Raw genomic sequence first — 27,080 nt, 5'->3', positions numbered from 1 at the left:
ATGTGGAAAAAGTGAAGCGATATTAATATATATTTATATTATATTTATATTTATATTAATATATATATATATTTTAAATATTAATAATTAATATTAGAAATAATATAAATATACATTTGACCCCTCTGTAATGGTTCATGCCATCAATGCTAGGAAAAATATCATTTAATAGTCTGAAACTGGCAGTTCTAGAGCACCGATAGATATCTTAAGTATTCACAAAACACATTACTTGTAAAATGTGTTTATATCTGCATGTTGCCTAAAAAAGAAAACTTAGACATAATTTGTATAGTAATTAGCATAATTTCACATAATTTTGCATAGTTTGACCAATAGTAACCTCTAAAATAGTCACTAAATATCCATCAAAACACTGGAAAGTATACATTTTATTAAAAAAAAGTGATGTAATTTAAATACTTTAATAAATTTGATTCACCGAAGAATGTATTACCAAAAAAGGTTGATTCCCTGATTTATTAATTCATTCATTTTCTTTTTGGCTTAGTCCCTTTATTATTCTGCGGTCGCCACAGCAAAATGAACCACCACCCCCCTTATTGTCAATGTATAATTCGCACACTGGGGTGCGGGTTTATTTTTGGAGATCCTGGAAAGTCGTGACTAGGCATTTTTTGCCCAAGCTGTCAAACCGACGTCATCAGAGAAGGACTTCCTTTCCAAAGCAGAAGCAAATTGTTAGATTTTGATTAAAGATCATCTGAACTGTTTTTTTAATTAGTAGATTAACTTGTACAGATTGTTCACTTTAAGACTAACAACCAGCATAGCAAAATGTCTGGCCCAAATCTGGCCCACACAATCAGCTTTTGCTTGGCCCACATGCCGCAGTGAATTACAGTACATGACTGGACCAAGCCTGGCCTCCAGACAAGGGCCAAACACGGACCATATCTGGGCCAAGTCTCAGCCAAGATAAAAACCCATAACTGAGCCTGAACTGGGTCAGATATGTTGGTGTGTCACGACTGCAATGACTTTGACCCATGAACCCATAAACAATTACAGTTTAATGGCCGCGCTTTTTCTCGAAGCAAGCCGATTGGTACAGTGTTTTTCTTGACTCAAAAATAATTTAAATGGAGTTAACTTGTTAACAAATGTTTGGCGGTGGAACCACACCTCACTTGTCTCCTTAAATAATCACCTACTGGACACTGTTCTTCTCGTTCTCCCACCCTCCCTCCCTCTACTTCCTCGCATCCCATTAACAATCCTATAACCCTCTCCTCACACCTAGGTTAAATTGGGGTGTCCAATCACTCAACCAAAATATTACAGAGACGGTACCCCCACTCTGAGTATGTGGGCATCATCGTAGGACGCCCTACCTTGATCAGCCTACCTTCCTGTTCACGGTTTGTCCTCTTTCTTCCCTTCCCGTTCATCCCACTGTTCTCATACCATCCCCTTCATCCCTACAATAAAGTCTAGCTCATGTGTGGCGTTGTCCATGCTGGTGAAATGTATTTTAAAAGTGGGTCAAGATAGGCCAAACTTTCGTGGCCCACATATAAATTTTTTAACATTTTGGCCAAGTACTACCTTTGATATCTGGCCCAAGTCTTGTGTGCCACCTTAAAGACGGTGCTACCTCTGCCAAAACTGGACCATGTTTGGCCCACATGCTGTATGCCAGTGCCGGTGTACTGACGATCTGTGCTATCTCATCAGAATGTGCTACCGGTAGCTTAATCTGTCATATTTCATCTAACAAAACAGGGTTAGCACATCTTGTCAGCATCAAATGTCTTTCAGAATGAGCTACCTCCATAAAGAAGGGTGTAAAAACAGGGGTAGCGCATTTTGTCAGCTTCAAATGTCAATCAGAATGAACTGCCTCTCTAATAAACAAATTAAATATAAAACTAATGAAATAAAAATATTAAGGCAGTAATTCATTCTGATAGACATTTGAAGCTGCTACGCCTTTTCCTACATTGTTCAATCGAGTAGTAGTTAATTTTGATAGATGACAATATGTGTCACCCGTTTTTACATCCTTATTTAATGCGGTAGTTCATTCTGATAGACATTTGAAGCTGACAAGATGTGCTAACCCTTTTTTAGTTGATAAAACTTGATAGGTTGAGCTACCGGTAACTCATTTTGAGGAGGTAGCTCAGACCGTCAGAACACCGTACGAATGCTTGCTGTGCCAGCTTAATGCCAAATCTGGGTCAGAATTCTTTGCTATACCTGGGAAGGTGCGCTTTTAAAATAGATATTGTACATTTTGATTTCATGTGGACTTTAAATGCGCTCAATAGTTTAATTAATTCTTCATAATACAAGATTTTACTATTTTTTGAGTAAGCTTAAAATGTTTTAACCTTTATCAAAGAACAGCGCAATAACATCAAATGTAAATCACTGCGCTCTACTAGATAAGCTGCTGTGAATCAATTTAATCACATGAAATTTCTTTACATTTTGAGTGCAGAAATTGTTTGGTAGTCTACTTTTCATTTAAAGAAAGTGTAAAGAAAGCAATATGAAATAATTCGAGGCCATATCGATTGGTGAAAGTTTGCATGCGCCGTCATAATTACAAAGATGACCCGTTTCAGCTGTCACATTGTAAACTAGATTCAAATGTAAGATAGGAGCGCCCCAATAAGGGGTTGAAGGGTTAAATCTCACATGCAGCTCCAGCCAACCGCCTCCTCTAGCGCTCATCGGTGATTACCGGAGCGCGAGGGGAGGCGCATATATTTCGCAGATCAGACGCGCATGAGACAGCATTCAGTGCACGAGCTCCTGACAACAAGACCAGCTCTGAGCTCTTCCCCTCCTTGCTTTATTCATGGATACTAACCTGCTGGGATTGTACTTTCACCGCATGACGAGCCACTTTTGGAAGAGCCGGTGCTGAGCTCCACATGAGCTGCATGTACTCACTTCTAAACTTTTCAAAAGAATCCCAAAGAGTTTTATTATTCATTAATTGGCATAGCCAATGCAAAAGGCTTTAACTCATTGGATTGTTCGTGCTGGGACAGCCATGACGACCTTTTGCAACTTTTGAGATCTGTTTCTTCTTCTCCAGCATTTGGACCAACACCTGGAGCTCCAGCTCGGATTTTTTTCTCTTTAGACTTGAGCTGGTGCTTCGGGTCATTTATAGAGAGATCTCCTCAAGGTATGGTTCTGGACTCTTTGAGCTCAGGAGCGGATCCAAGGCTCCTACAGTCTTCATCTTTCTTGTTGGGTGGGAAATTGACATTGGAAGGAGATGAGAACCTTATTCTGCTGCTTTCTGCTCCTCACCTCGCACCTTCTGCTGGCAGCTGCTGAGGTAAAGTGCCAGAGATCTTATATAAAGAAAGAAGCACTTGTTACATCCAGCATGTTCTGGATTGTTTTGTCACACCAAATCAGGTCGCAGAGCTTATATAATCAACCTCATATTTCGTCATAAAGCTATTCAGTTCCCTCAATGTGTACATTTATGAGGTGTATTTGCATTATGATGTATAATAAACGATCTTTGCATGCAATGATCCTGAGTGCATGTAAGATCCATATTTTATGGTGTCAGTTCAGCTGTGTTTGCGTGTGAACATGTCATAAAATTTAGATATCCATAGATAATATCTACAAATATTATACATTATGCATTTAATAGGCTACCTGACGAAGTGGTCCGTTTAATTGTGCATTTATTTATGCATATAGATATATAGATAGATAGATAGATAGATAGATAGATAGATAGATAGATAGATAGATAGATAGATAGATAGATACTTTTTGAAATGCCATTTCCCAAGCTTCACTCATAGTCACTTACTGGCCTCGTGTACAATGTCTATTTCTACTAATGTCCCTGCTGTTTTTACTGTACAAAATCATGGTAGGGGGTTGACTATTGAAGATCGCCCTCTTCTGTCAAACCTTCAAAATATCAGAGAAAAATACAAACAGAGGAGACTCTTGACATTGATGTGATGATGTACTTGAGATGTTTTCGTCAAATGGCATTGCGCATCATCTCATCTTAATAAGGGGTTGCTAATTTAGATAAGGCATTTCTTCTATTAATATCTGAAGAAAACATTATTTTAGTTCCTTATACACGTATATATACTTAATATCGCATGATATTTAGTATCATTACTGAAATCCATGTATTTATGTGATAGAAAAACTAATTTTCCGGATGATTTATCAACTTTAAGGAGTTTAATTCTTGTAACTGATGCGCAATTGTCAATTCAGTATGTTTAAATAACTTTACACGTCGTCCAAATTTCGATCTCTTTTTGTATGTCTCCAGAAGGAGTTTCCGATCCCTCAGGAGTTCATCGACAGACTGTCCCACAGCGAAATCAACAGCATCAGCGACCTCCAGCGGCTACTGGAGTTAAATTCCCCAGGTAAATTCTCCTCATTGTTGTCTTCTTGACACCGCTCGTGGACTTTGTTCACCGTCTAATCTCGTGTGTATGCGCTGTACAAGCTATTTACAGGTGTTTTGCTGTAGTTGCTGTGGCTTCACAAAGCGCTGTATTTTTACGAGTGGCACGAAACAATTTAAAGGAATCCGACTGGCCACTGGGCGGACAGTCATAAATACTGTAGTCCCTTATTTACGGACTGCTTCTGTTTTTAGAGCGACGCATGGATCTGAGTCCAGGTTTACGTCACGGAGAATGGGAAGCCAGGTTTTCCTATACTTAAGCTGTCCGCAAAGTGGTTTCATTTGCCCACTATAATTTAATTTACAGGCAGATTACTGGTAATTACATAAAGAAAGAAGCTCAAGACAGTGTAATTTGGGGTATGAGTGTAACCAGTCTGGTTTCTGTGGTGAGATAGGTGTGCGAGGGAGACGGCTTGAAGAATGATAACAGAGTCTAGAGTTGTATCACACAAAGCCATTTCATTCATTCATTGATTTTTTCCAGATTAGTCCCTTTATTAATTAGTGGTCGCCACAGCGGAATGAACCGCCAACTTATCCAGCGTATGTTTTACACAGCTGATGTCCTTACAGCCGCAACCCAACACTGGGAAACACCCACACACAAATATACAGCCAATTTAGCTTATTCAATTCACCTATAGCAAACGCTTTGGACTGTGAGGGAAACCCACGCCAACACGGGGAGAACATGCAAACTTTACACAGAAATGAAATGCCAACTCGAACCAGCAAACTTCTTGCTGTGAGGCAATTGTGCTACCCATTGCGCCACTAATGCCGCCCTCAATTTAATGTTGTGAAACACATATTTTCCATCCATCTTTATTTCTATAGCGCACTTTACAATGTATTGTGGCAAAGGGATAGTTCACCCAAAAATCTCAAACATTTATGAGTTGCTTTCTTCAAAAAACACAAAAGAAGATATTTTGAAGAATGTTAGAATCCTGTAACCATTCCATAGTACTGTGGAATCAACACAGGTTTCAGTTCAGCTCAGTTTCCTCTACTTTTGTCATTCAAAACATCACAATAAATTGTAATGCGGAACGAAAATACGTTAATCGTAATTAATTAATCGGATTAGATCATTAGCATCTCGCTCAAAAATGTACATTTATTTTGGATGAAATTTTGATAATTTTCTGATTTAAAGTTTGACTTTTCTATATGTTTTTGATTCACATTATGTTTTTAAGACCGACGCAACATGAAAAGTTGCTATTTTCTAGGCCGATATGTCTAGGAGCTATACATCTAGCCCAGTGTATACAATTATATAAAATTGCAAAGTGAAATGTTGAACTATGATGATAACAATTAGTATTTTTTTTACCCTAATCATCTGCAGTGTCGTGTCTTAAAGCGATAGTTCACCCAAAATGAATAATTACTTACTATTTACATTCCCTCAAGTGGTTTCCCTCAAGAAATGACATTACATCGGACCCAACAAGAACATTAAAAACATCAAACACTATAAAAACCTAACAGAATAATTGAGCTTTTATAATTTATAAATGCATAAAAATATAGTTATATATATACAATATAACCCATTTTAAAGGGGTGGTCCACTACGATATCATATTTTAAACTTTAGTTGATGTGTAATGTAGCTGTGCGAACATAAACAACATCTTTGAATGTAAGACGCTCAAAGTTCAATGCTTAGCGAAGCCTACAATGAGCGAATTTTGGGGACTACAAAAAAATACATCCGGGTTAATGATGTCATAAACCCTTCAGGTTATGCACACAGCGCAGAGAAGGGGCGTGGCCAGAGGCACTGTAATGTTAAAACAGAGATGCTTCCTGGTGATGTGGAGCTGGTCTGCGAATCTCAGCACATTATGTTAGCTGACCAATCAGAGCATCTTGAGGGTGGGTCTTCAGAGGAACTAGGAAATATGACAGCCGTTTTCATGTTAGCAGAGTAGCTGTATAATCAAAGTAAGATATATAAAAAAATAACAAGATTTTCAACAAATAAAGCATGAGCACACATTACTTTGCATCTTATAAACACAACCAAGCCTTAAAAATACACTCTGGACCACCCCTTTAAAGAATAAAATCACAGAAGGGAATAAATAAATACTTAAATAACTATTGCCCAGTGAGTTATAATAGTTATAATACTGTCGATTTGTGCTAGTATAACTATTTATACATGTATTATTACACATTAGCTATCAATAGTATTGAAAATATGCTCTTATTCAAAAGTCTTATAATGACAGGATAAAAACTATCACAAAACCACACTGATTTGCTCCTCAGGCTTCGGTACTGCCTGCTTGATGGCATGAGCGTGAGCAGACTATGGCCAGGGTGGGTTGGATTCCTTAAAATGCTATTAGCCATTGTTTGCAGCATTCTTCAAAGTATCTTCTTTTGTGTTTATCAGAAATAAAAAACTCATAAATGTTTGAAATTAGAAGAAAAGTCGTTCTTAAAGGAACACTCCACTTTTTTTTTTAAATAAGCTCATTTTGCAACTCCCCTAGAGTTAAACAGTTGAGTTTTACCATTTTTAAGTTCATTTATCCTATCTCTAGGTCTGGCGGGAGCACTTTTCTCTTAGCTTAGCATAGATCATTGAATCGGATTAGACCATTAGCATCTCGCTCAAAAAAAAAAAATAAATAAATAAATCAATGAAATGAATCATTTTCTGATTTAAAGTTTGAATTTTCTATATATTTTTTTTATTTACATCATATTTTAAAACAGACGCAAAATGAAAATTTTCTTTATATTTGCCCTAGACGTACATCCTTGTTTGCAGCATTCTTCAAAATATCTTCTTTTGTATTTATCAGAAGAAATGAACTCATAAATGTTTGAAATTAGTAACATTTTCACAATAAAGAAACCCATAAAGGTTTGGAAACCACCTGAGTGTGAGGAAATAGTGAGTAAACGCTCATTTATGAGTGAACCATCCCTTTAACATGAATGAAGAGAAAAGAATAAAAGGTTTAAATCTTTAAAACAAACCCCGAGGACCACTCTGCTGTGTTAAAAGTAAGCTTATTAGTTTATTGTAAATAAATTATACATATTTGAATAAATAATGCCCTTACTTTGCATAAGTATAGGATAATGTACATCCAGCTGGTTGTTTTCACAGAATAAAGCCAACTGATCAGCATCCTGACCCAAAGCGGAGCTCTGTTGTTTAAAACTGAAGGGCTTTATTCTGATAACAACTGACTAGATGTGCATAATCCCAAGTTTTACATGACTTTTAGCTACAAAACTAAACAATTAGAGACAAACCATTGATCTGAGTCGTAATGCTTTAATAGTTATTTGAAATGTTTGCAGAAAGAAAAGTCGTTCTTAAAGGAACACTCCACTTTTTTTGGAAATAAGCTCATTTTGCAACTCCCCTAGAGTTAAACAGTTGAGTTTTACCATTTTTAAGTTCATTTATCCTATCTCTAGGATCATCATAGATCATTGAATCGGATTAGACCAGGGATGGGCAAACTCGATCCTGGAGGGCCAGTGTCCCTGCATAGTTTTGCACCAACCCTAATCAAACACACCTGCTTGTAGCTTTCTAGTGATCTTGAAGACACTAATTAGGGTGTTCAGGTGTGTTTGATTAGTGTTGGAGCAAAACTCTGCAGGGACACCGGCCCTCGAGGATCAAGTTTGCCCATGCCTAGATTAGACCATTAGCATCTCGCTCAAAAAAAAAAAAAAAAAAATTCAATGAAATGATTCATTTTCTTATTTAAAGTTTGACTTTTCTATATATTTTTTATTTACATCATATTTTAAAACAGACGCAAAATGAAAATTCTCATTATTTTTGCCCTAGACAAACATCCTTGTTTGCAGCATTCTTCAAAATATCTTCTTTTGTATTTATCAGAAGAAATGAACTCATAAATGTTTGAAATTAGTAACATTTTCACAATAAAGAAACTCATAAAGGTTTGGAAACCACCTGAGTGTGAGGAAATAGTGAGTAAACTTTCATTTTTGGGTGAACTATCTCTTTAACATGAATGAACAGAAAAGAATAAAAGGTTTAAATATTCAAAACCAACCCTGAGGACCACTCTGCTGTGTTAAAAGTCAGTTTATTGCTCCTAAATATATTTGATATCTTCAGAATTTCATGATGTGTTAACAAAAATGCCAAAATTTTGAGAGATTTTGTGGAGAAGGAGCATGCAGGGCTCAAAACTGCAACCATTTTGGGTCAAATATGCACCCAAAATGTAATAATGCACCCTCACAAAATATATTTGGGAGTATTTATGTAAGTGCATATAGTTGTTTTACTTTACTTGTTTTACTTTTTTTTGTCTTTTTACTTTATACTGGTTCAAATCTTCTATTCTGCTACTTGTGTTCCTCCTCCTTCTGTGTCTTCTTCGCCCTCTTTCAGTTTGGATAATATTACAGTGATCTCTAACATGAGCCGTCTCTGGGTTCACTGGAGCTGGTATTTACACAGACCCTCGTAATATATCAAAACGCAGCGGCTGCTTTGAAGTTTGGTAGAAAATATAAGCTTTTAAAGGGTTTTTTTCTGCACATTTGAAATAGTGACGTTTACATGATGTGCGGGTTAATCTTTGCACACCTGTCAGGAGCTTGTGTGGGTCATATTTCATTCTGTAATGAGAAAAATACGATCAAAAATGTTTGCTTTCTTTAACTAATGATGCATGCGTTATATTTATTAGATGTTGTTTAAGATTATATCATATGGTTGCTGATTGAGTCAGATTTGCAGCTATTTATTTTTAGAAAAACACACAGATAAAAGAGGTTTTGACCTCCTTTTTAAAGTTTTTTTTTATTTTGGGGGTGAAATAGAACTGTAATGTATTTGTAATTATATATATTTTTCTATTTTAAAAGTTTTAAATACACTGTATCTATATAATAAATAGATTTAACCTTAATATATGTGTAATAAAAAGGATTATTGTATCTTTATTGTATTATTGTAATTGTTTATATTTGTAATTATAATATATACTGTATATATGCACTTAAGATATGAACACTATTTAAAGTAAGTTTAGATATACAGTGGTAATCTAGTTTTTTGCTGGCCTCTTCATGAATCAGGCAGTCTGACAGACGCCCAAAGACTAAAAGACGCCAGTGATGGTGTATTTTCAGATCTTTGTTGCAGTAGGCAACAGCACTTCAAAGTCAGAGCGTTCAAAGCCATCACACGCCAAAGATAAACAAGTAAATCTGCTGTCTTCATGTTACTGTATAATCCTGCTGTAATGTTTCAACCACTCAGGAACTGGAGCTAGGATCAAAAATCAGTATAAAGCGTGAGACTCTTCACCAATTCTGTAAAATTAACCACAGAGCATATTTTAAGGGCTGTTTTCCCACAATTGTTTGTTTATTCTGCACTGAAATGTATAGAAGTTATACATATTTGAATAAATAATGCCCTTACTTTGCATAAGTATAGGATAATGTACATCCAGCCGGTTGTTCTCACAGAATAAAGCCAACTGATCAGCATCCTGACACAAAATGGAGCACTGTTGTATAAAACTGAAGGGCTTTATTTTGTTATAACAACTGATAAGATGTGCGTAATCCCACTTTTTACAACAATTAAACACAAAGTATTGATCTGAGCTGTAATGCTTTACTAGTTAATTAAATGTAAAGCTTGTAGAATGAATAATAATTTTAGCCCTTATTTTACAACTCTCCTAGAGTTAAACATTTGCCACTTTAAAATTAATTTAGCCAATCTGTGGGTCTGGTGGGAGCACTTTTAGCTTAGCTTAGCATAGATCATTGAATTAGATTAGACCATTAGCATCTCGCTCAAAAATTACAATTTGTTTCAATGAAATTTTGATAACTTTCTGATTTAAAGTTTGACTTTTCTATATTTTTTATCATGTCTTAAGACTGTCACAAAATGAAAATTAGCTATTTTCTCGGCCGATATGGCTAATAACTATACTAGTCCAGTGTAAACATTTATATAAAATTGTAATGCGAAAAATGTGCAATTCTTGATGTTATCAAACAAGTGTTAAGCTAAAACTGATAACAATTAGCTATTGATTTACCCTATTCATCTGCAGTGTCATGTCTTAAAGGTATAGTAAACCCAAAAAATAAAAAAAAAATCACTCACTATTTACTTTCCCTCAAGTGATTCCAATCCTTTAAGAATTGCTTTCTTCTGTTGAACACAAAAGAAAATATTTTGAAGAATGCTGAAAACCTGTAACCATTGGCTTCCATAATACAAAGGAAGTCAATGGTTAAAGGTCTCCAACATTCTTCAAAATATCTTCTTTTGTGTTCAACAGAATTAAAAGTTTAAAACAAATATGAGCAAACAATGAAATGATCTTTATTTTTGGGTGAACTATCACTTTAACTTGATTAACCTGGTTTTTGCTCCTTATAGTTCTGAGTTTTCCACTATTTGCGTTGCAAATTTATTATTTTTTTATTAGTGTAATTTTGGAAGCAGCAGTGTACTCTAATGCCTCCGATCAGAGCTCTAACCTCATCAAACGTCCACACAAGGAGCAAACGATGAGAGGGGAAGACTCAGATAGGAATCTCTCCTGCTAATAGAGTTGTATAATAATAAGAGATATTTCGAAGAAAGCTGAAAACCTGTAACCTTTCACAGTACAAAAAAGGCCAAATAATATGGAAGTCAATGGTTACAGGTTTTCAACATTCTTGAAAATAGGCTCATTTTACAACTCCCCTAGAGTTAAACAGTTGAGTTGTACCATTTTTAAGTTCATTAACCAATCTGCGGGTCTGGTGGGAGCACTTTTAGCTTAGCTTAGCATAGATTATTGAATCAGATTAGACCATTAGCATCTCGCTCAAAAAAGGAACATTTTTAATGAAATTTTGATAATTTTTTGATAATGTTCTTACGTTTTATACATTATGTTTTAAGACCGACACAACATAAAACGTTGCTATTTTCTAGGCCGATATGGCTAGAAACTATACTCCTAGTCCAGTGTATACAATTAAATAAAAATGTAATGTAAAAAAATGTGCAATTCTTGATGTTATCAATCAACTGTTGAACTATGATGATAACAATTAGCTATTTTTGTTTACCTCAATCATCTGCAGTGTCTTGTCTTAAAGGGATAGTATTAAAAAAATTTATAATTACTTACTATTTACTTTCCATCAAGTGGTTTCAAACCTTTATGAGTTTCTTTCTTCTGTTGAACACAAAAGAAGATATTTTGAAGAATGCTGAAAACCGGTAACCATTGACTTCCATAATACAAAAAAGCAAGTCAATGGTTAGTTTTCCAATATTCTTCCAAATATCTTCTTTTGTGTTCAACAGAATTTAAAGTTTGAAAAAAGTATGAGTTAACGATGAAACAATTTTCATTTCTTGGATGAACTATCCCTTTATTTTGATTCATCTGATTTTTGCTCCTTATAGTTTAGAGTTTCCCCCTATTTGCATTGCGTTTTTTTTTTTATGTGTTATGTAATTTTGGAAGCAGTAGTGGACTGTAATGCCTCCAATCAGAGCTCTAACCTCCTCAAACGTCCACACTAGGAGTGAATGATGAGACAAGGAAGGCTCAGATAGGAATCTCTCCTGCTAATGGAAGGATAATTTTAAAGAAAGCTGAAAACCTGCAACCATTGACTTCCATGGAACAAAAAAAAACCCAAATAATATAGAAGTCAAGGGTTACAGGTTTCCAGCATTCTTCAAAATATCTTCTTTTGTGTTCAACAGAATTAAAAGTTTTAAACTAGTATGAGTAAATTGTATTTTCTGGTGAACTATCCCTTTATTTTGATTAACGTGATTATTACCTGGATTATTCTCCTGTTTCCGTCGTGTAATTTTGGAAGCAGTCGACTGTAATGCCTCCGACCAGAGCAACTAACCTTGTCAAACGTCCACACGAGGAGCGAATGATGAGAGGAGGAAGGCTCAGATAGGAATCTCTCCTGCTAATGGAGGGATAATTAGAGGTCATGAAAGCAGTGACAGTGATTCAGGGAGGAAACGCTGTCTCTCTTTCCCTGAGGTCACGGCACGCGACCTCTCCGCTCACCTGGAACAGCCTGCACTTGTTCCTGCGCCTCCCAGCAGCCTTTTAACTTCTCCACATCCATCTGTCCACATCCAGGAGAAAACAGCGCAGACAGAGATGAAAGGACAGCTGTCAATCCGTGAAGAGCGGCTAATCTTGCCCTTTGTAAAACTCCTTCAGAGAAAGCCAGTGCCATGGACTAAGTGTTTTTACTCCACTTAAAGGCACAATATGTCAGATTTGTTTACACTGAAATATCCAAAATCCACTTAGAGGGTTATATATTTTGCTGATTTATGTCCTGGGAATATCTCAAATGTTTCGAAGAATGTTCAAATCTAGAGAAATAAGCAGTTTTAGCTAGTGAGATGAATCATTTGGTGTGTGTTCTTGCTAATAACGTCACACAACCTCGACTTCTGGTTTGGGTTTATAAAAAACAGGGAAACGGCACAGTCTCTTGAATATGTTGTGTGTTTTATTAGACTGCACAAAGCAGTGTTATAACAGAAGGCTAAAATGCATTTAGTCTGATAAAATAGGGTGGATTTTTCTCCATGTAAAAGCTGAAGAACTGGAAGTTATGGACTGTGGCATAATAAAAGCTCTGCTGTTTTTGTGCCACGTCAAGCTCCAGCATTCTCGTTTCACTTTGAGAGCTTTACTCTGCTTCATACTAGACCAGGGGTGTCCAAATTCGATCCCAAAGAGCCAATGTCCTGCTGAATTCAGCTTCAACTTGCTTTAACACACCTATTGTGAAGTTTCTAGTTTATTTACTGTAGTATGAGCTTGATTAGCTGGTTCAAGTGTGTTTGATTGTGGCTGGAGCTAAACTCTCCAGGACACAGGCCCTCCAGGACTAAGTTTGGAAACCCCTGTACTAGATCATTAGCATCTCGCTCAAAAATGACCTAAAAAAATTCAGTAATTTTCCTATTTATAGTTTGACCCTTCAGTTTTTACATCATGTTACAAGACATGAAATTAAAAGTGTTTCCCATTCTAGTGTATACAATTATATAAAATTTTAGAAAGATTGTATTGTGAAATATGGTGGCTCAGTGGTTGGCACTCTCACCTCACAGCAAGAAGGTTGCTGGTTTGAATCTCAGCTGGGCCAGTAGGCATTTCTGTGTGGAGTTTGGCCGTAGTATAAGTGTGAATGGCCCCACAGTGTGTTTGGCCGTAGTATAAGTGTGAATGCAAGAGAGTATGGGTGTTTCCCAGTACTGAGTTGTGGCTGGAAGGGCATCAGCTGTGTAAAACATGTACTGGAGTAGTTGGCGGTTCATTCCAGTGTGGTGATCGCTGATAAATAACACACTAAGCTGAAAAAAAAGGAGTGAATGAAAAAATGAGCAATTCTTAATGTTATCAATTAACTGTTGAACTATGAGTAGCATTTTTGTTTGTTTACCCTGATCATCTACAATATCTTGTCTTAAAGAGATAGTTCACTGAAGAATGAAAAATTACCTAATATTTACTTTCCCTCGAGTGTTTCTAAACCTTTCATATATTACCATGAAAATACTTTAGCTCATCCAGCAACGTGATTTCTGCAGGAGTATCATAGAATATAACAAGGACTACAACTCCCATGGTTCCAACTTCAGTCACTGCGTGATTAAAATACGACTTTGTCTGTTGCGATTATGCGCCCTCTAGGTGTGAAAATTACATATTGGGACTTTAAAGCTGCAGTTCATAACTTTTTTGGGCTAATAATGACTGGAAATGAAATTTTGAGCAAGTTACCGCAAGTCTACACCTTAGTCACATTCTCAATGGTATCATTGCAGTAATGTTTTATAATTTAAGTGTAAATTGGTGCGGGTTGCTGTTCATTACATATTTGTTTACATACAGTACTATTATATCACTATATAACCCAGTACAGTTATATCCATTCCTGCCAACACTCCCGTTTTTCCCTGGAGTCTCTTGTATTTCAGACCCATCTCCCGCCACCCTCCCGTTTTATTATTTCTCTCGGAAAACTCCTGTAACTTCACCCCCCGGTCCTCAGCTTTTTGGTACAGTCTATAACACCCCTGAATTGTCCACCCTGGTGTAGTGTCTGATCGCAGCGGCTGCCCAAAACCTGGTGCATAGTACAGTTACTTAGCTGTGTTATTCAGACACCTCAGCTACCGAGTATGAGTGCTGAGGAACTTTAGTTAGCTTTTTGGGGTTAAAAGAACATTAAATTCATTAAATTTGTCTGAAATTTGTCTTTAATTTTGGCTGTCGTGTTTATGAAATTTAGCTGATGATTAATTGTGTAAGAACTAAATTATTATGCGAATATTAATCTGTTTTGGTGCTTTTAGGATTTTATTTTTCGGGCTCATATAGAAATCTAATATATAGTTAATAAATTTCAAAATGGCAGCACGGTGGCCCAGTGGTTAGCACTGTTGCCTCACAGCAAGAAGGTCGCTGGTTCAAGTCCAGGCTGGGCCAGTTGGCGTTTCTGTGTTTGCTCTGTTGCCTCACAGCAAGAAGGTCGCTGGTTCAAGTCCAGGCTGGGCCAGTTGGCGTTTCTGTGTTTGCTCTGTTGCCTCACAGCAAGAAGGTCGCTGGTTCAAGTCCTGGCTGGGCCAGTTGGCATTTCTGTGTGGAGTTGGCATTTTCTCCCCATGTTGGTGTGGGTTTCCTTCAGGTGCTCCGGTTTCCCCCACAGTCCAAACATGTGCTATAAGTGAATTGAATAAACTAAATTGGCCATAGTGTATGTGTGTGAATGAGTGTGTACAGCTGGATAGGCATCCCCTGTGTAAAACATACTGTCTGCCTGTCCGTTCGTCTATCTATCTATCTATCTATCTATCTATCTATCTATCTATCTATCTATCTATCTATCTATCTATCTATCTATCTATCTATCTATCTATCTATCTATCTATCTATCTATCTATCTATCTATCTATCTATCTATCTATCATCTATCTATCTATCTATGTTGGTGGTTCATTACGCTGTGGCAATTCTAATGATTGAAATCAAATATAACATTTGCAATATTTTGAAATATATGGTGAATATATATGTGCATGTATGACATGGTTTATATACATATATATATTTGTGAAATCCAAGAATGAATTTTTATTTTAAACATGTGATTTGGATATATTGCCACATATCAGATATCTATGGTGCTCTGTTATGCCTTTTAATTAATTAATAATTGTTCAAAATCATTTATATTCGTTAACTTGTTTGGAAGTTGTCACTTTGCACCTTTAAATATTAAATAGTGCACATATATGTAACACATATACACACACACACACACACACACACACACACACACACACACACACACACACACACACACACACACACATACACGCGCGCACACACAGATAGTTAAGAGATGGTTTTGATGGCAGTTAAAGATCTGTGCTGGTAATGCAAAGATTATAAGTTGAGAACCACCAATTTTGTCAGTTGCTGTAAGAATGCTTTCATCAGCATCATGATGTATAATAGTGTCTCGCTGCAGGTGGATTATCCCTGTAATTACTGCGCTGCAAGATAATGTGGGTGAAAATGATGCTCGATGAAAATGTGTCAGTTTTACGGTGTTGAAGAGCAGAGGAGATGAAGGAAAAATGCACTCAAAATGATCATTCTGTCATCGTTTCACCACTCATTGCTCTTTGATTTCTTTACTTTCATATACAGACATTCTTAAACATCAAATGTAAGTAATTATTGGGTAAGATATAAAATGGAATTAATTAATGTATATCAAATCATTTATTTATTTATTTATTTATTTATTTATTCTCTCAATTAATAGAAACTTGTGATCAGCAACTAATGAAGAAGTGACTCAATAATGATTTAGCAATCATTTATAATATTTAAAGGCATGATACTTTTAATATTTAAAGGCATGAAATCGAGACTCATCAGACCAGGCAACGTGTTTCCAATCTTCTGTTGTCTAATTTTGATGAGCCTGTGCGAGTTGTAGCTTCAGTTTCCTGTTCTTAGCTGACAGGAGTGTCACCCGGTGTGGTCTTCTGCTGCTGTAGCTCATCCGCCTCAAGGTTCGACATGTTGTACATCCAGAAATGCTCTTCTGCATACCTTTGTGTTAACAAGCAGTTGGCCAGGTGTACCTAACAAAGTGGCCAGGGAGTGTATATCAGTAAATATGCAGACTTTTATTTTTTAATATTTAAGTGCATTTATTAATATTTATCTTTTACATTTTTTACCACTGTCAAACCTGAATAACTTCAATAAACAGAGAAGAAAAAAAATCCATAATCAAATGTCCAGTTAAAGTGATAGTTCACTCTGAAATAAAATGTACTCACTATTTACTCTAAAACTTTATTAGTTCTTATTTCTTTATTCTGCAAAAGCAGATATTTTGAAGAATGTTAAAAAGCTGGATCAATTCATCAACATCCAGGAAAAACAAATGCAATAGAAGTCAATGGTTACTGTATATCTTCTTCTGTGTTCCAGTCAAGGGTGAGTAAATGATGACAGAATTTTAATCTTTGGACGATCTGTCCCTTTAAATCTCTCTCCACAGTAGATCAGATCTGATTTCACATCCAGCTTTGAACAGCTTTGTTGTGCTTTTCCTGCTCCGCTGCTTTCAGTGTGTCTGGACACTAGTGCTTTCTGCCAGATGATCATCTGCTGTTTTTGAGTTGGAGAGAACAAAGTACTCGTGTTTGCCATCATAACAGTGAGTTTTGATGTGAACACCAGATAAGGATGAATTGCTGAACTCTCTCTCTCTCTCTCTCTCTCTCTCTCTCTCTCTCTCTCTCTCTCTCTCTCTCTCTCTCTCTCTCTCTCTTTCTCACCCAAATGCTCTTCATTTTAGGGGTGTAGTGGACATTTTGAAAGTGGGGGGGACAGCTGTATGAAATCCAAAAGTTTACATTCTTAATCACCTGTTTCTAAATGGTCTGTCTCAAAAAGTGAGGGGGACGTATTCCCCCCGTCCCCCCGGTTGCTACGCCCCTGCTTTATTTCACAAGACAGATGTTAAAGGGCTATATCAATAAAAATTGAAAATTTGAACTGTCTGTCTATCTAAAAATCTGTCCGTTCGTCTGTCTGTCTGTCTGTCTTTCTGTCTGTCTGTCTGTCTGTCTGTCTATCTATCTATCTATCTATCTATCTATCTATCTATCTATCTATCTATCTATCTATCTATCTATCTATCTATCTATCTATCTATCTATCTATCTATCTATCTATCTATCTATCTATCTCATTTATAGGACGATTTCGTGTTTTAAAAAGAGAGTGTGTTTATTGAATTACTTAAGGAAATATAAATTGATTAATACAATCTCTTCTATTTGAGGCAATATAGAGGGCTAGTGTTGGCAGCAACTGATCCTGCAGTGTTTTGGTGTTTGGTGGCAGTAAACTGGGTTTTCTGAAAGTTGGTGCTTTAATGTGGTTCAAAGTGTTAAACATAATGATCAATTGGTTTGAAATATGGATATATATAAGTGTTTCCCAGCACTAGGGGTTGACGAGTTAGTGTACTCGCATGCTGGGTTGTGGCTCAAAACATAAAACATACACTGGAGTAGTTGGTGGTTTATAGATCTAACGTTGTGGTAATGTTCACAGTGCAGTAGTTCTCTCTCTCTCTCTCTCTCTCTCTGTCTCTCTGCGGGTCAACGCTTACTCTTTGACTGAGTCTGAAAAACAGCTTCAAAACAATGGCCGTCCATTTGTAGGAAAGATGAGACGGGGCTTTTGTTGACGTGTCACTTGTGTTTCCTGCTGCAGGTCTGCGTGTGGTCATGCAGTCTTTCAGTTCAGAGAGTGGGTTTGTCTGCACATTCACACGTTACACAGATTGATGTTTAACTCCACTGCTGAAGCTAAAGCCAGCTATGGGAACACTGTCATATAACAAGCAGACTGGCTTTTTATTAGTGGTATCATTTATTAGTTAGATATTTAATTATTGTTGCTTATTTTACAGGTATATTCCAGCAAATGATTGATTTCTTATTTATAAACAAATAATAGCATGTCAGAAAAGCATGTCTGAAAACATGGCACCGGCTTCAAAAGTTTGTATTGTAAATTTGTCATCAGCCATAAAAAGGGTTAGCACTGTCTCCTCACAGCAAGAAGGTCGCTGGTTCGAGTCTCAGCTGGGCCATTTGGCATTTCTGTGTGGAGTTTGCATGTTTTCCCTGCGTTTGTGTGGGCTTTCTCCATTTTCCCCCTCAGTCCAAAGACATTTAGGTGAACCGAATAAACTAGAACTAGAACGAATAAAGTAGTGTGTATTTGAAGGAGTGTATGGGTGTTTCCCAGTACTGGGTTGCGGCTGGAAGGGCGTCTGCTGTGTAAATAATTGGCGGTTCATTCCGTTGTGTCGACCCCTGATAAATGAGGGTCTAAGCTGAAGGAAAATGAATCAGCCATGAATAAATGGTAAATGCAGAGAAATTTCTTGGTGGTCCCTTAACTTTCTTCACAGCAGTATTTTTTTATAATTATTATTATTATTATTATTATATAGTATTGTATTATAATTAAACAGTACTTACATCTATAATTTGTATGTTCATTTAAATTTATTAATACATTAAAATAAATAAATGCTAGATTAACACAACAATGGCTCAAATAAGAACAATAATAATTATTTTATTTACATTAAATAAACATTTTTAAACAAGACTGTTGGGTTTTTCCATATCTGAAATCAACCCAGCGTTGTTTTGATTGTATTTATTACAAGATTTTTAAAAATATATTGATTATACTTTATATAGTTAGATTTACTAAAACTCATTCATTCATTTTCTTTTCGGCTTATTCCCTTTTTTAATCCGGGGTTGCCACAGCGGTATGAACCGTCAACTCATCCAGCACGTTTTTACGCAGCGGATGCCCTTTCAGCCGCAACCCATCTCTGGGAGACATCCAAACACATTTTTACACTACGGACAATTTAGCATACCCAATTCATCTGTACCTCAAGTCTTTGGACTGTGGGGGAAACCGGAGAACCTGGAGGAAACCCACGTAAACGCAGGGAGAACATACAAACTCCACAAACAAATGCCGACTGACTCAGCCGAGGCTCGAACCAGAGACCTTCTTGCTGTGAGGCGACAGCACTAGCTACTGCGCCACTGCGTCGCCTTTACTAAAACTAATATGGCATATTGGTTTATATTATATCAGCTCTTTCACTTATATCTGTAGTAGCTATTTTGGTATATTACAGTTCTTCTCAGTGACTTGAAAAATAACTAGTAAAAAATGTGTACTGTCATCATCACAAAGACAAAATAAATTAGTTATTAGAAACATTATGTTTAAAAAATGTGTTGGAAAAAGTATCTCTGTTATACAGAACTTGGGAAATATTAGAAAAATAACTCAAATATCACAGAAAGTTGAATAATTTTGTCTTCAGCTTCACTGTAAAATATTTTATGTTAAATTAGCAATCAAATAACATACATTTAACATCAAAATATAACATATAATAAATATATTTAACATTAAAAATATAGCATCAAATTAACTTTTCTACTCAACTTAAATCAGTCAAACCGACTCAAAATATTACATTAAACCAGGGGTGCTCAAAATACAGGTGTTCCTGGCTCAAAATACAGGTGTTCCTGGCTCAAGTACAGGTGTTCCTGTGGATCTACCTTCCTGCAGAGTTCAGCTCCAACCCTGATTAAACACACCTGAACCAATTAATTAGGACCTGAGCAGCAGTTGATAATTACAGGCAGGTGTGTTTGATATGGGTTGCAACTGAAATCTGCAGGAAGGAAGATCCACAGGAACAGGGTTGGTCACTCCTGCGTTAAACTGAAAGAATTTAGCTTGATTTAACCTGAATAACTTATTAAATTAAGTTAAAGTAACATTTAAAGTAGCATTTGTTGTCATGACTTTTTTGTCATATCATTTTTTACAGTGTGTATATATATATCAGTCAGCACTCTATTTATTCTCGATTTTGTCTTAAGATTAATTCCCTCCACTTTTTAAAATACCTCTATCACGAGTTGTTTAAACAGCAGTTAATAATAATCAAACTGATGTGGTATTCATGCGTCCAGCAGTCCCGCCTCTTCTTCAAACACTCTCAAATGGTTTTCTTACTCATTCATAACCAGCAAAAAAAAAAAAAACTCACAGAGGTTGTCAAGAGTTCACATTTGTTCTTTAGACACGTCAACGTAAGACTTTATAATAAACTTGGCAAGCGCGTTTCGGCCCCAGCATGACATAGTTCCTCCAGAAATCCATCGTGATGAATTTCCAATTAAGCCCGTGCATAAAGCAGCCATTGTTTGAGGGAAAAGAGTTTCAGAAGAAGGAAATTATTTCATGCTTTGGTGCCACTCACGCCAGTGCCATTTCGCCTCTGGAGGCTGCAGGGCATCTCTCAAGACTTTTCAATAGATGCATTGTGGATTCATAAAATGGGGGGAAAGTGATTTGTCTTTTTTTTTTTTGCTTAGTAACATGAAAGTAATGTTGGGTAACCTGTGTTTCTGTGGAGGTCCTGGAAATGAGGTGATTGAGGAGGTCAAGCAGAAGCACCATCAGAGGAGCCAGCATTCATACAAGAGCATCGCCTCTGATCTGAAGAGCCGACAGCTGTCCCATCGGCGAAAGAGGAGCGTTGGTAAGACGATATCAAAACAATCACTCTTCATAACCTGCTGTTTATTTCAGAAATCAGCACTTTGGTCTGGTGATTTGTGATCCTGGACCACAAAATCTGACTTTTTTGTACTTTATAAGTAAGAATTATTAGTTCTCCTGTTAAATTTGAATTCTTTCATATTTTTTCCCCAATTTCTGTTTAACAAAGAGAAGACACATTTCTAAACATAATAGTTTTAATAACTCATTTCTAATCACTGATTTATTTTATCTTTGCCATGATGACAGTAAATAATATTTTTCTGTGTGGAGTTTGCATGTTCTCCTCGTGTTGGCGTAAGTTTACTCTGGGTGCTCTGGTTTCCCCCAGAGTCCAAACACATGCGCCATAGGTGAATTGGGTAAGCTAAAATTGTCTGTAGTGTATGTGTGTGAATGGGTGTGTATGGATGTTTCCCATTAGTTGGTGGTTCATTCCGCTGTGGCGACCCCAGATTAATAAAGGGACTAAGCCGAAAAGAAAATGAATGAATGAATATTGAACTTTAAAATGTTTAAAAAAAAATAAAAACTGCTTTTATTATAGCCGAAATAAAACAAATATGACTTTCTCCAGAAGATAAAATATTATAGGAAATACCATGAGAAACTCTTTGTTCTGTTAAACATCATTTGGGAAATATTTGAAAAATAAACTTCAATTAAATTTTGACTTGACTTTCGATGGTTTCCCAGTACTGGGTTGCAGCTGCAAGGGCATCCACTGCGTAAAACATATGCCAGACTAGTTGGCGGTTCGTTTGGCTGTGGGTACTCCTGATAAATAAGAGACTAAGCAAAAGGAAAATGAATGAATGAATGAATGAATGAATGAACGAATGAATTCAGATATTCAAGAATTCAATAAATATTGTGAATTGTGCAATATTGTTATCATGGGCACTTCAAAATACTATGAATAATTGTTTATTATTTAAACTTTTAGAGGGCTTTTTTACAAAGACTGTTGTATCGACATCAGTGTTCATCACAGTCACATGTTGTCACATCTAGTGGACGACTGAAAATCCCATTGCATCAGTTAAACTAAAATCATTTTGAATGAAAACTAACTAAAAAACTTTAATAAAAACTAAACTGACCCATTTGGGACTTGAACCAGCGACCTTCTTGCTGTGAGGTGACAGTGCTAACCACTGAGTCACCATGCCACCAAAGTCACAATTGTTTTATTAAAAATAACTAATAAAATTCAGTTGTATTTTTGCATTAACTTTAACATACAGTGCTCAGCATAATTGAGTGCACCCAATTTTGAAAATGAATAATTGTATCCATTTCTCAGTGAATATCAATATATTTTGGTGCATTTAAACAAAACAGATTTATTAAACAGATATATTTATTAAAATAATATTTTAGACACCATATTTAGAAATTGAAAGATTTTACTATTAAATTCAAGCTAAATATTGCTAAATTTTTTTTGCTTCTCTTCATTTTTCCTTTTTTTTAAACTTGTATGTAATATTTTTCTATAACATATAAATTTGGCTGTACTGATTTTTGGACCGTTATCGTAAGTTATTTTGTTGGATTATTCATTAGAATCATTAGAATATTAAGTAAAGCTCATGTTCCATGAGGATATTTTGTAAATCTCCTGTTGTAAATATATCAAAATTACATTTTTATTAGTAATATAAATTCCAGATATTCAAAAAGTTGCATCTTCAGGCCAAATATTGTCCTAACCCAACAAACCATAGATCTGTGGAAATACTATTTATCCAGCTTTCAGATAAATGATGCAGAAATCTCAGCTCCCAAAAATGAACAGTCAATTGTGACAGGTTTTTTGATCCAGGGTCACGTGTGATGAATTCTGTTGTTGCTTGGCAACTGTAAACAGGTCATGCACCGTTCTGGCTTGGCAGGATGATTGTGCATTTATGGTGCTTCATTGATAATTGTTTTACTATTGCTGTTATATAATGTGTAACATTGGAATATGTTGCATTTGTGTGTAGCAACATACTAATAATCAGTCACTAAGCAACAACCAGGCTATAAACAGAGAACATGGGCAACAAATTCAGGATTATGGGGTCAGGCTTTTTTGGGCTGCATTTATTCAGTCAAACATACAGTGAAATCAGTAATCTTGTGAAATAGAAACAAGGCACCTTACTAATCATAAAAATAATTTTCATATAATTAAAGTAGGAATGTACCTAAACATTTTACAGAACATGATTTTTACTTAATATATTAATTGTTTATTAAAGTCCCCAAGAAATCAAAACTAGTCATATTGATTTAGTTAGCTCACATTGCTAGTTTTGTGACTAGCAATTAATCTGTGCATGTCATTAAGAAAAATAAAATGTTTGCCCTTCTAATCTTTAATTAAAATCTGAAAATGCATTTCCTGTTTTTGTTTTCAGTTAAATGATCAGATTATGTATATCCAAAGAGCTTAGAATGACCAAGAGGCGACACTCAATAGAACGTTCCATTGCAACAGCAGCGCCCAGCAACAGCCTTGCGATTCCGCCATTTTGGAGTGAAAGCGGTCGGCTGTCCATTGGATCTTATTGCTGTCGCGATGGCAAGCAGCTGCTTTGTTTATTTATTTATTTATTTAAAAAGAGCATTAAAGCCGAGCTACAACCTGAAAGACTACAGTACAACACTTAAGATCACAATCAACAGCACTTTTAATAGTTTGTTTTACAGACTTATAATATGCTGTTGTTCTATTACCAAATCACACTAGAGTGTCGCCTCTTGTGATTCTATGCTCTTTGGTATATCTTAGCAAATGGGAGTGGCTAACATATTTAACCACGCCCCTCCAACTGTCAGTTTTGACAACAAACAGAAATGGTAAGCAGGAGGAGTCTGTTAGGCTGTAATAGCTCTTCTAAAACCTCTTTTCCCGATCTTTCTGAATGAAACGCCTACTTTACTGCATCCATTCAGCTTGCACTGGAGAAAACAATCCACGCCCACTGTTTTCTTGTTTAATATTCATTTGGAATTGCATCACATTTCGAAAAAAATATATACATATGATTGCAGCATCCAGTTCATTGGGCATGGGTCAAAATGATCATTTGGTTACTGCCAAAAGCATACCAATGCAACAAGGAATTTTTATAATACTGCATGTTAAAATTGCATTCAATTATTTAATCATTGAAAACAGCTGCTTTACATTTTTATGGGAACCCTGATAGATTTTTTTGAAATAATAATTTGATGCCTAGAATGTTCAAAACAACAACATTTATTTGATAGATTTTTAATAAATAAGATATTTAGTAAGAATGCTGAAATCTTCTGTCACTATTAAATTAATATTTCATATTTTTTACAGTACTGCAAATGGAATAATAAATATATTTGACACTATATTTTCACGTTATTTAAAACATTACAGTTGACACTTTGCATGCAATTATTATGTTTCTATGTATATAAAATCAATTTCTGCATTATAATTTAATAAAATTACTAAAATGGAACATTTGAACAGTGACCTTTATAAAGCAGAATTATTAGCCCCCTTGTTTATTTTTTCCCCAATTTCTGTTTAACAGAGAGATTTTTGCAACACATTTCTAAACATAATAGTTTTAATAACTCATTTCTAATAACTGATTTATTTTATCTTTGTCATGATGACAGTAAATAATATTAGACTAGATATTTTTCAAGACACTTCTATACAGCTTAAAGTGACATTTAAAGGTTTAACTAGGTTAATTGGGTTAACTAGGCAGGTTAGGGTAATTAGGCAAGTCATTGTATAATGATGGTTTGTACTGTAGACAGGCGAAAAAATATATAGCTTAAAGGGGCTAATCATTTTGACCTTAATATATTTTCTAAAAGATTAAAAACTGCTTTTATCCTAGCCGAAATAAAACAAATAAGACTTTCTCAAGAAGAAAAAATATTATCAGACATAAATGTGAAATGGGAAAATTTCCTTGCTCTGTTAAACATCACTTAAAAATATTTTTAAAAAATAAGGGGGGCTAATTCTGACTTCAACTGTGTATATATTGCAATTTAAAGTTTATACTGTACATAATTTATAATACAACTTATGGTGCATTTAGACAACTTGAAGAGTTTAAAAGCAAAATAAAAAACAAGTGTCATTTGAAATTCTCTTCTAATATTAGCATTTTTCTCAAGCTCCTATGTCTTGATTCAGTAATTTCACTTTTATGACAGAATAACTTATTCTCATTGCCTTAAACTTGAAATAACTGAACATTAACATTAGGGGCTGTGAAAAATGCTCATTGTAGAAAATTCCAGATGCCACTTAGCGGTTTTTACATCTGAACTTTTCACTTGTTCTGAAATGTTCCAAGCTTTAACTTAAACTGAAAATTCTGTCATCATTTACTCGCTTTACTTACTTGTCACAAGCCTTTATTTTAGTTTTTCTGTTGAACACAAAACAATATATTTTGAAGAATGTTGGAAACTTCCATAGTATTTGTTTTTCCTACTATGGAAGTCAGTGGTTATAGGTTTCTAACATTCTCCAAAATACCTAAACAGAAGAAAGAAACACAACAGCATTTGAAACCGTAAGTAAATAATGAGTCCATTTTATTTTTTGGGTGAACTATCCCTTTAATAAAGTGTCCAGGTTTTTTTTTTTAATTACATAAACGGCAGTTCCACTTCTGAGCACATAAGAAGCAGGGAACGCCAGTGTTTCTCCATGAAAGCAGCGCAGTGATCGGCGAGCATCTCTTTATTGGACTGTACGTGAGAGTATTTTGATTGGCGGGACGTGCTGAGGTCACAAACGCATCCGAGCCAGGAAATTCCAGACATTCGGAGTTCATGTCACAGCTCGTTGAACTGAGCAGAGTTCAGACTGGCACACACAGATCTGACATCCTTTCCTTTCTCTGCGTGTGTGTGGAGATTCAGACCCCTCATCATCCCATCAGGCCTCAGAGTAAACCGTGTGCCTTTTTTTTAACTACTGTTGCTCTGAAAGAGGCTGGAGGTGGAGATGGAAGCACTGCGGTCTGTCTTATTTCGGGCTCAGTAAATACGGAGGCTCAGAGATATTAAAAACACTCTTCAATATTTGCCACTCATGCAGGTTTAAGGGAATTTTGTTTAGCTGGATGGCATTGGTTACAGAGAAAAAAGCACAGTGGCAAATGTTTTAGGTATACGGCTGTCTGAAATGAACTGAAAAATGGTAGTCGGTTTGTGCGATTTGGTTTTTAATGTGCGATTATTTGCTAATTGATACTGTAGAATCATGTCAAACCACTGGTAATGCCACAGAATGAAATGATTGTCATATTAATGCGCCATATATTTGTGACCTTGGACCACAAAACCAGTCATAAGTGATAGTTTTTGGAAATTGCTATGTACTGAATATATCAGTATTTCCCAACACTGTTCCTACAGACACACTGTATATAAACAGTATATATTTCAGATGTCTCCCTTATCTGAACCATTCATTTCAGGTTTTCGAGTCTCTTCTGATGATTTGATGAGTTGATTCAGGTGTATTTGAATAGGAAGAGGTTGAAAATGTGTACTTTTGGGCTGCGTCCGAAATCGCCTACTACTACTCAGTAGGTACTGCATTTGAATTTCAATTTACTACTCGACCGTTAGAAATGTACGTTCTATACAGGATGAATGTGAGCAGTATGAATGGAACTCGGATGTACTACATCCACCATTTTGTCACGATTACGTGACCTAGCCACGTCAGCTGCATCGCAACATCACTCCCATTCATAAATTCCCTCATTCCGAATGCGCACTTCAGAATCTCGCCGGAAGTAGTTGGTCATCCGGGAACTTCTGGCATGATTTTTTTCGAATTCTTT

At 35.9% G+C, this 27,080-nt stretch overlaps 1 protein-coding gene across 3 annotated transcripts in view; it reads left to right on the top strand.

Annotated features, from left to right (window-relative positions):
- Positions 1-2,753: 2,753 nt before the first annotated feature.
- Positions 2,754-27,080, top strand: part of pdgfab (platelet-derived growth factor alpha polypeptide b) — a 42,796-nt gene continuing 18,469 nt past the window's right edge. For 2 of the 3 annotated variants that reach the window (XM_056453129.1, XM_056453127.1), the window contains exons 1-3: positions 2,754-3,322; positions 4,304-4,403; positions 21,077-21,202. In XM_056453129.1, the coding sequence (XP_056309104.1) occupies positions 3,260-3,322; positions 4,304-4,403; positions 21,077-21,202 (289 nt within the window). In that variant the 5' untranslated portion in view covers positions 2,754-3,259. The remainder of the gene's footprint in view (positions 3,323-4,303; positions 4,404-21,076; positions 21,203-27,080) is intronic. The other variant, XM_056453128.1, reaches the window with a different exon arrangement.

Source organism: Danio aesculapii, chromosome 3 (assembly GCF_903798145.1).
Source record: "Danio aesculapii chromosome 3, fDanAes4.1, whole genome shotgun sequence".
NCBI classification, from domain to species: Eukaryota; Metazoa; Chordata; class Actinopteri; order Cypriniformes; family Danionidae; genus Danio; species Danio aesculapii.
This window is presented reverse-complemented; position numbering and strand designations above follow the sequence as displayed.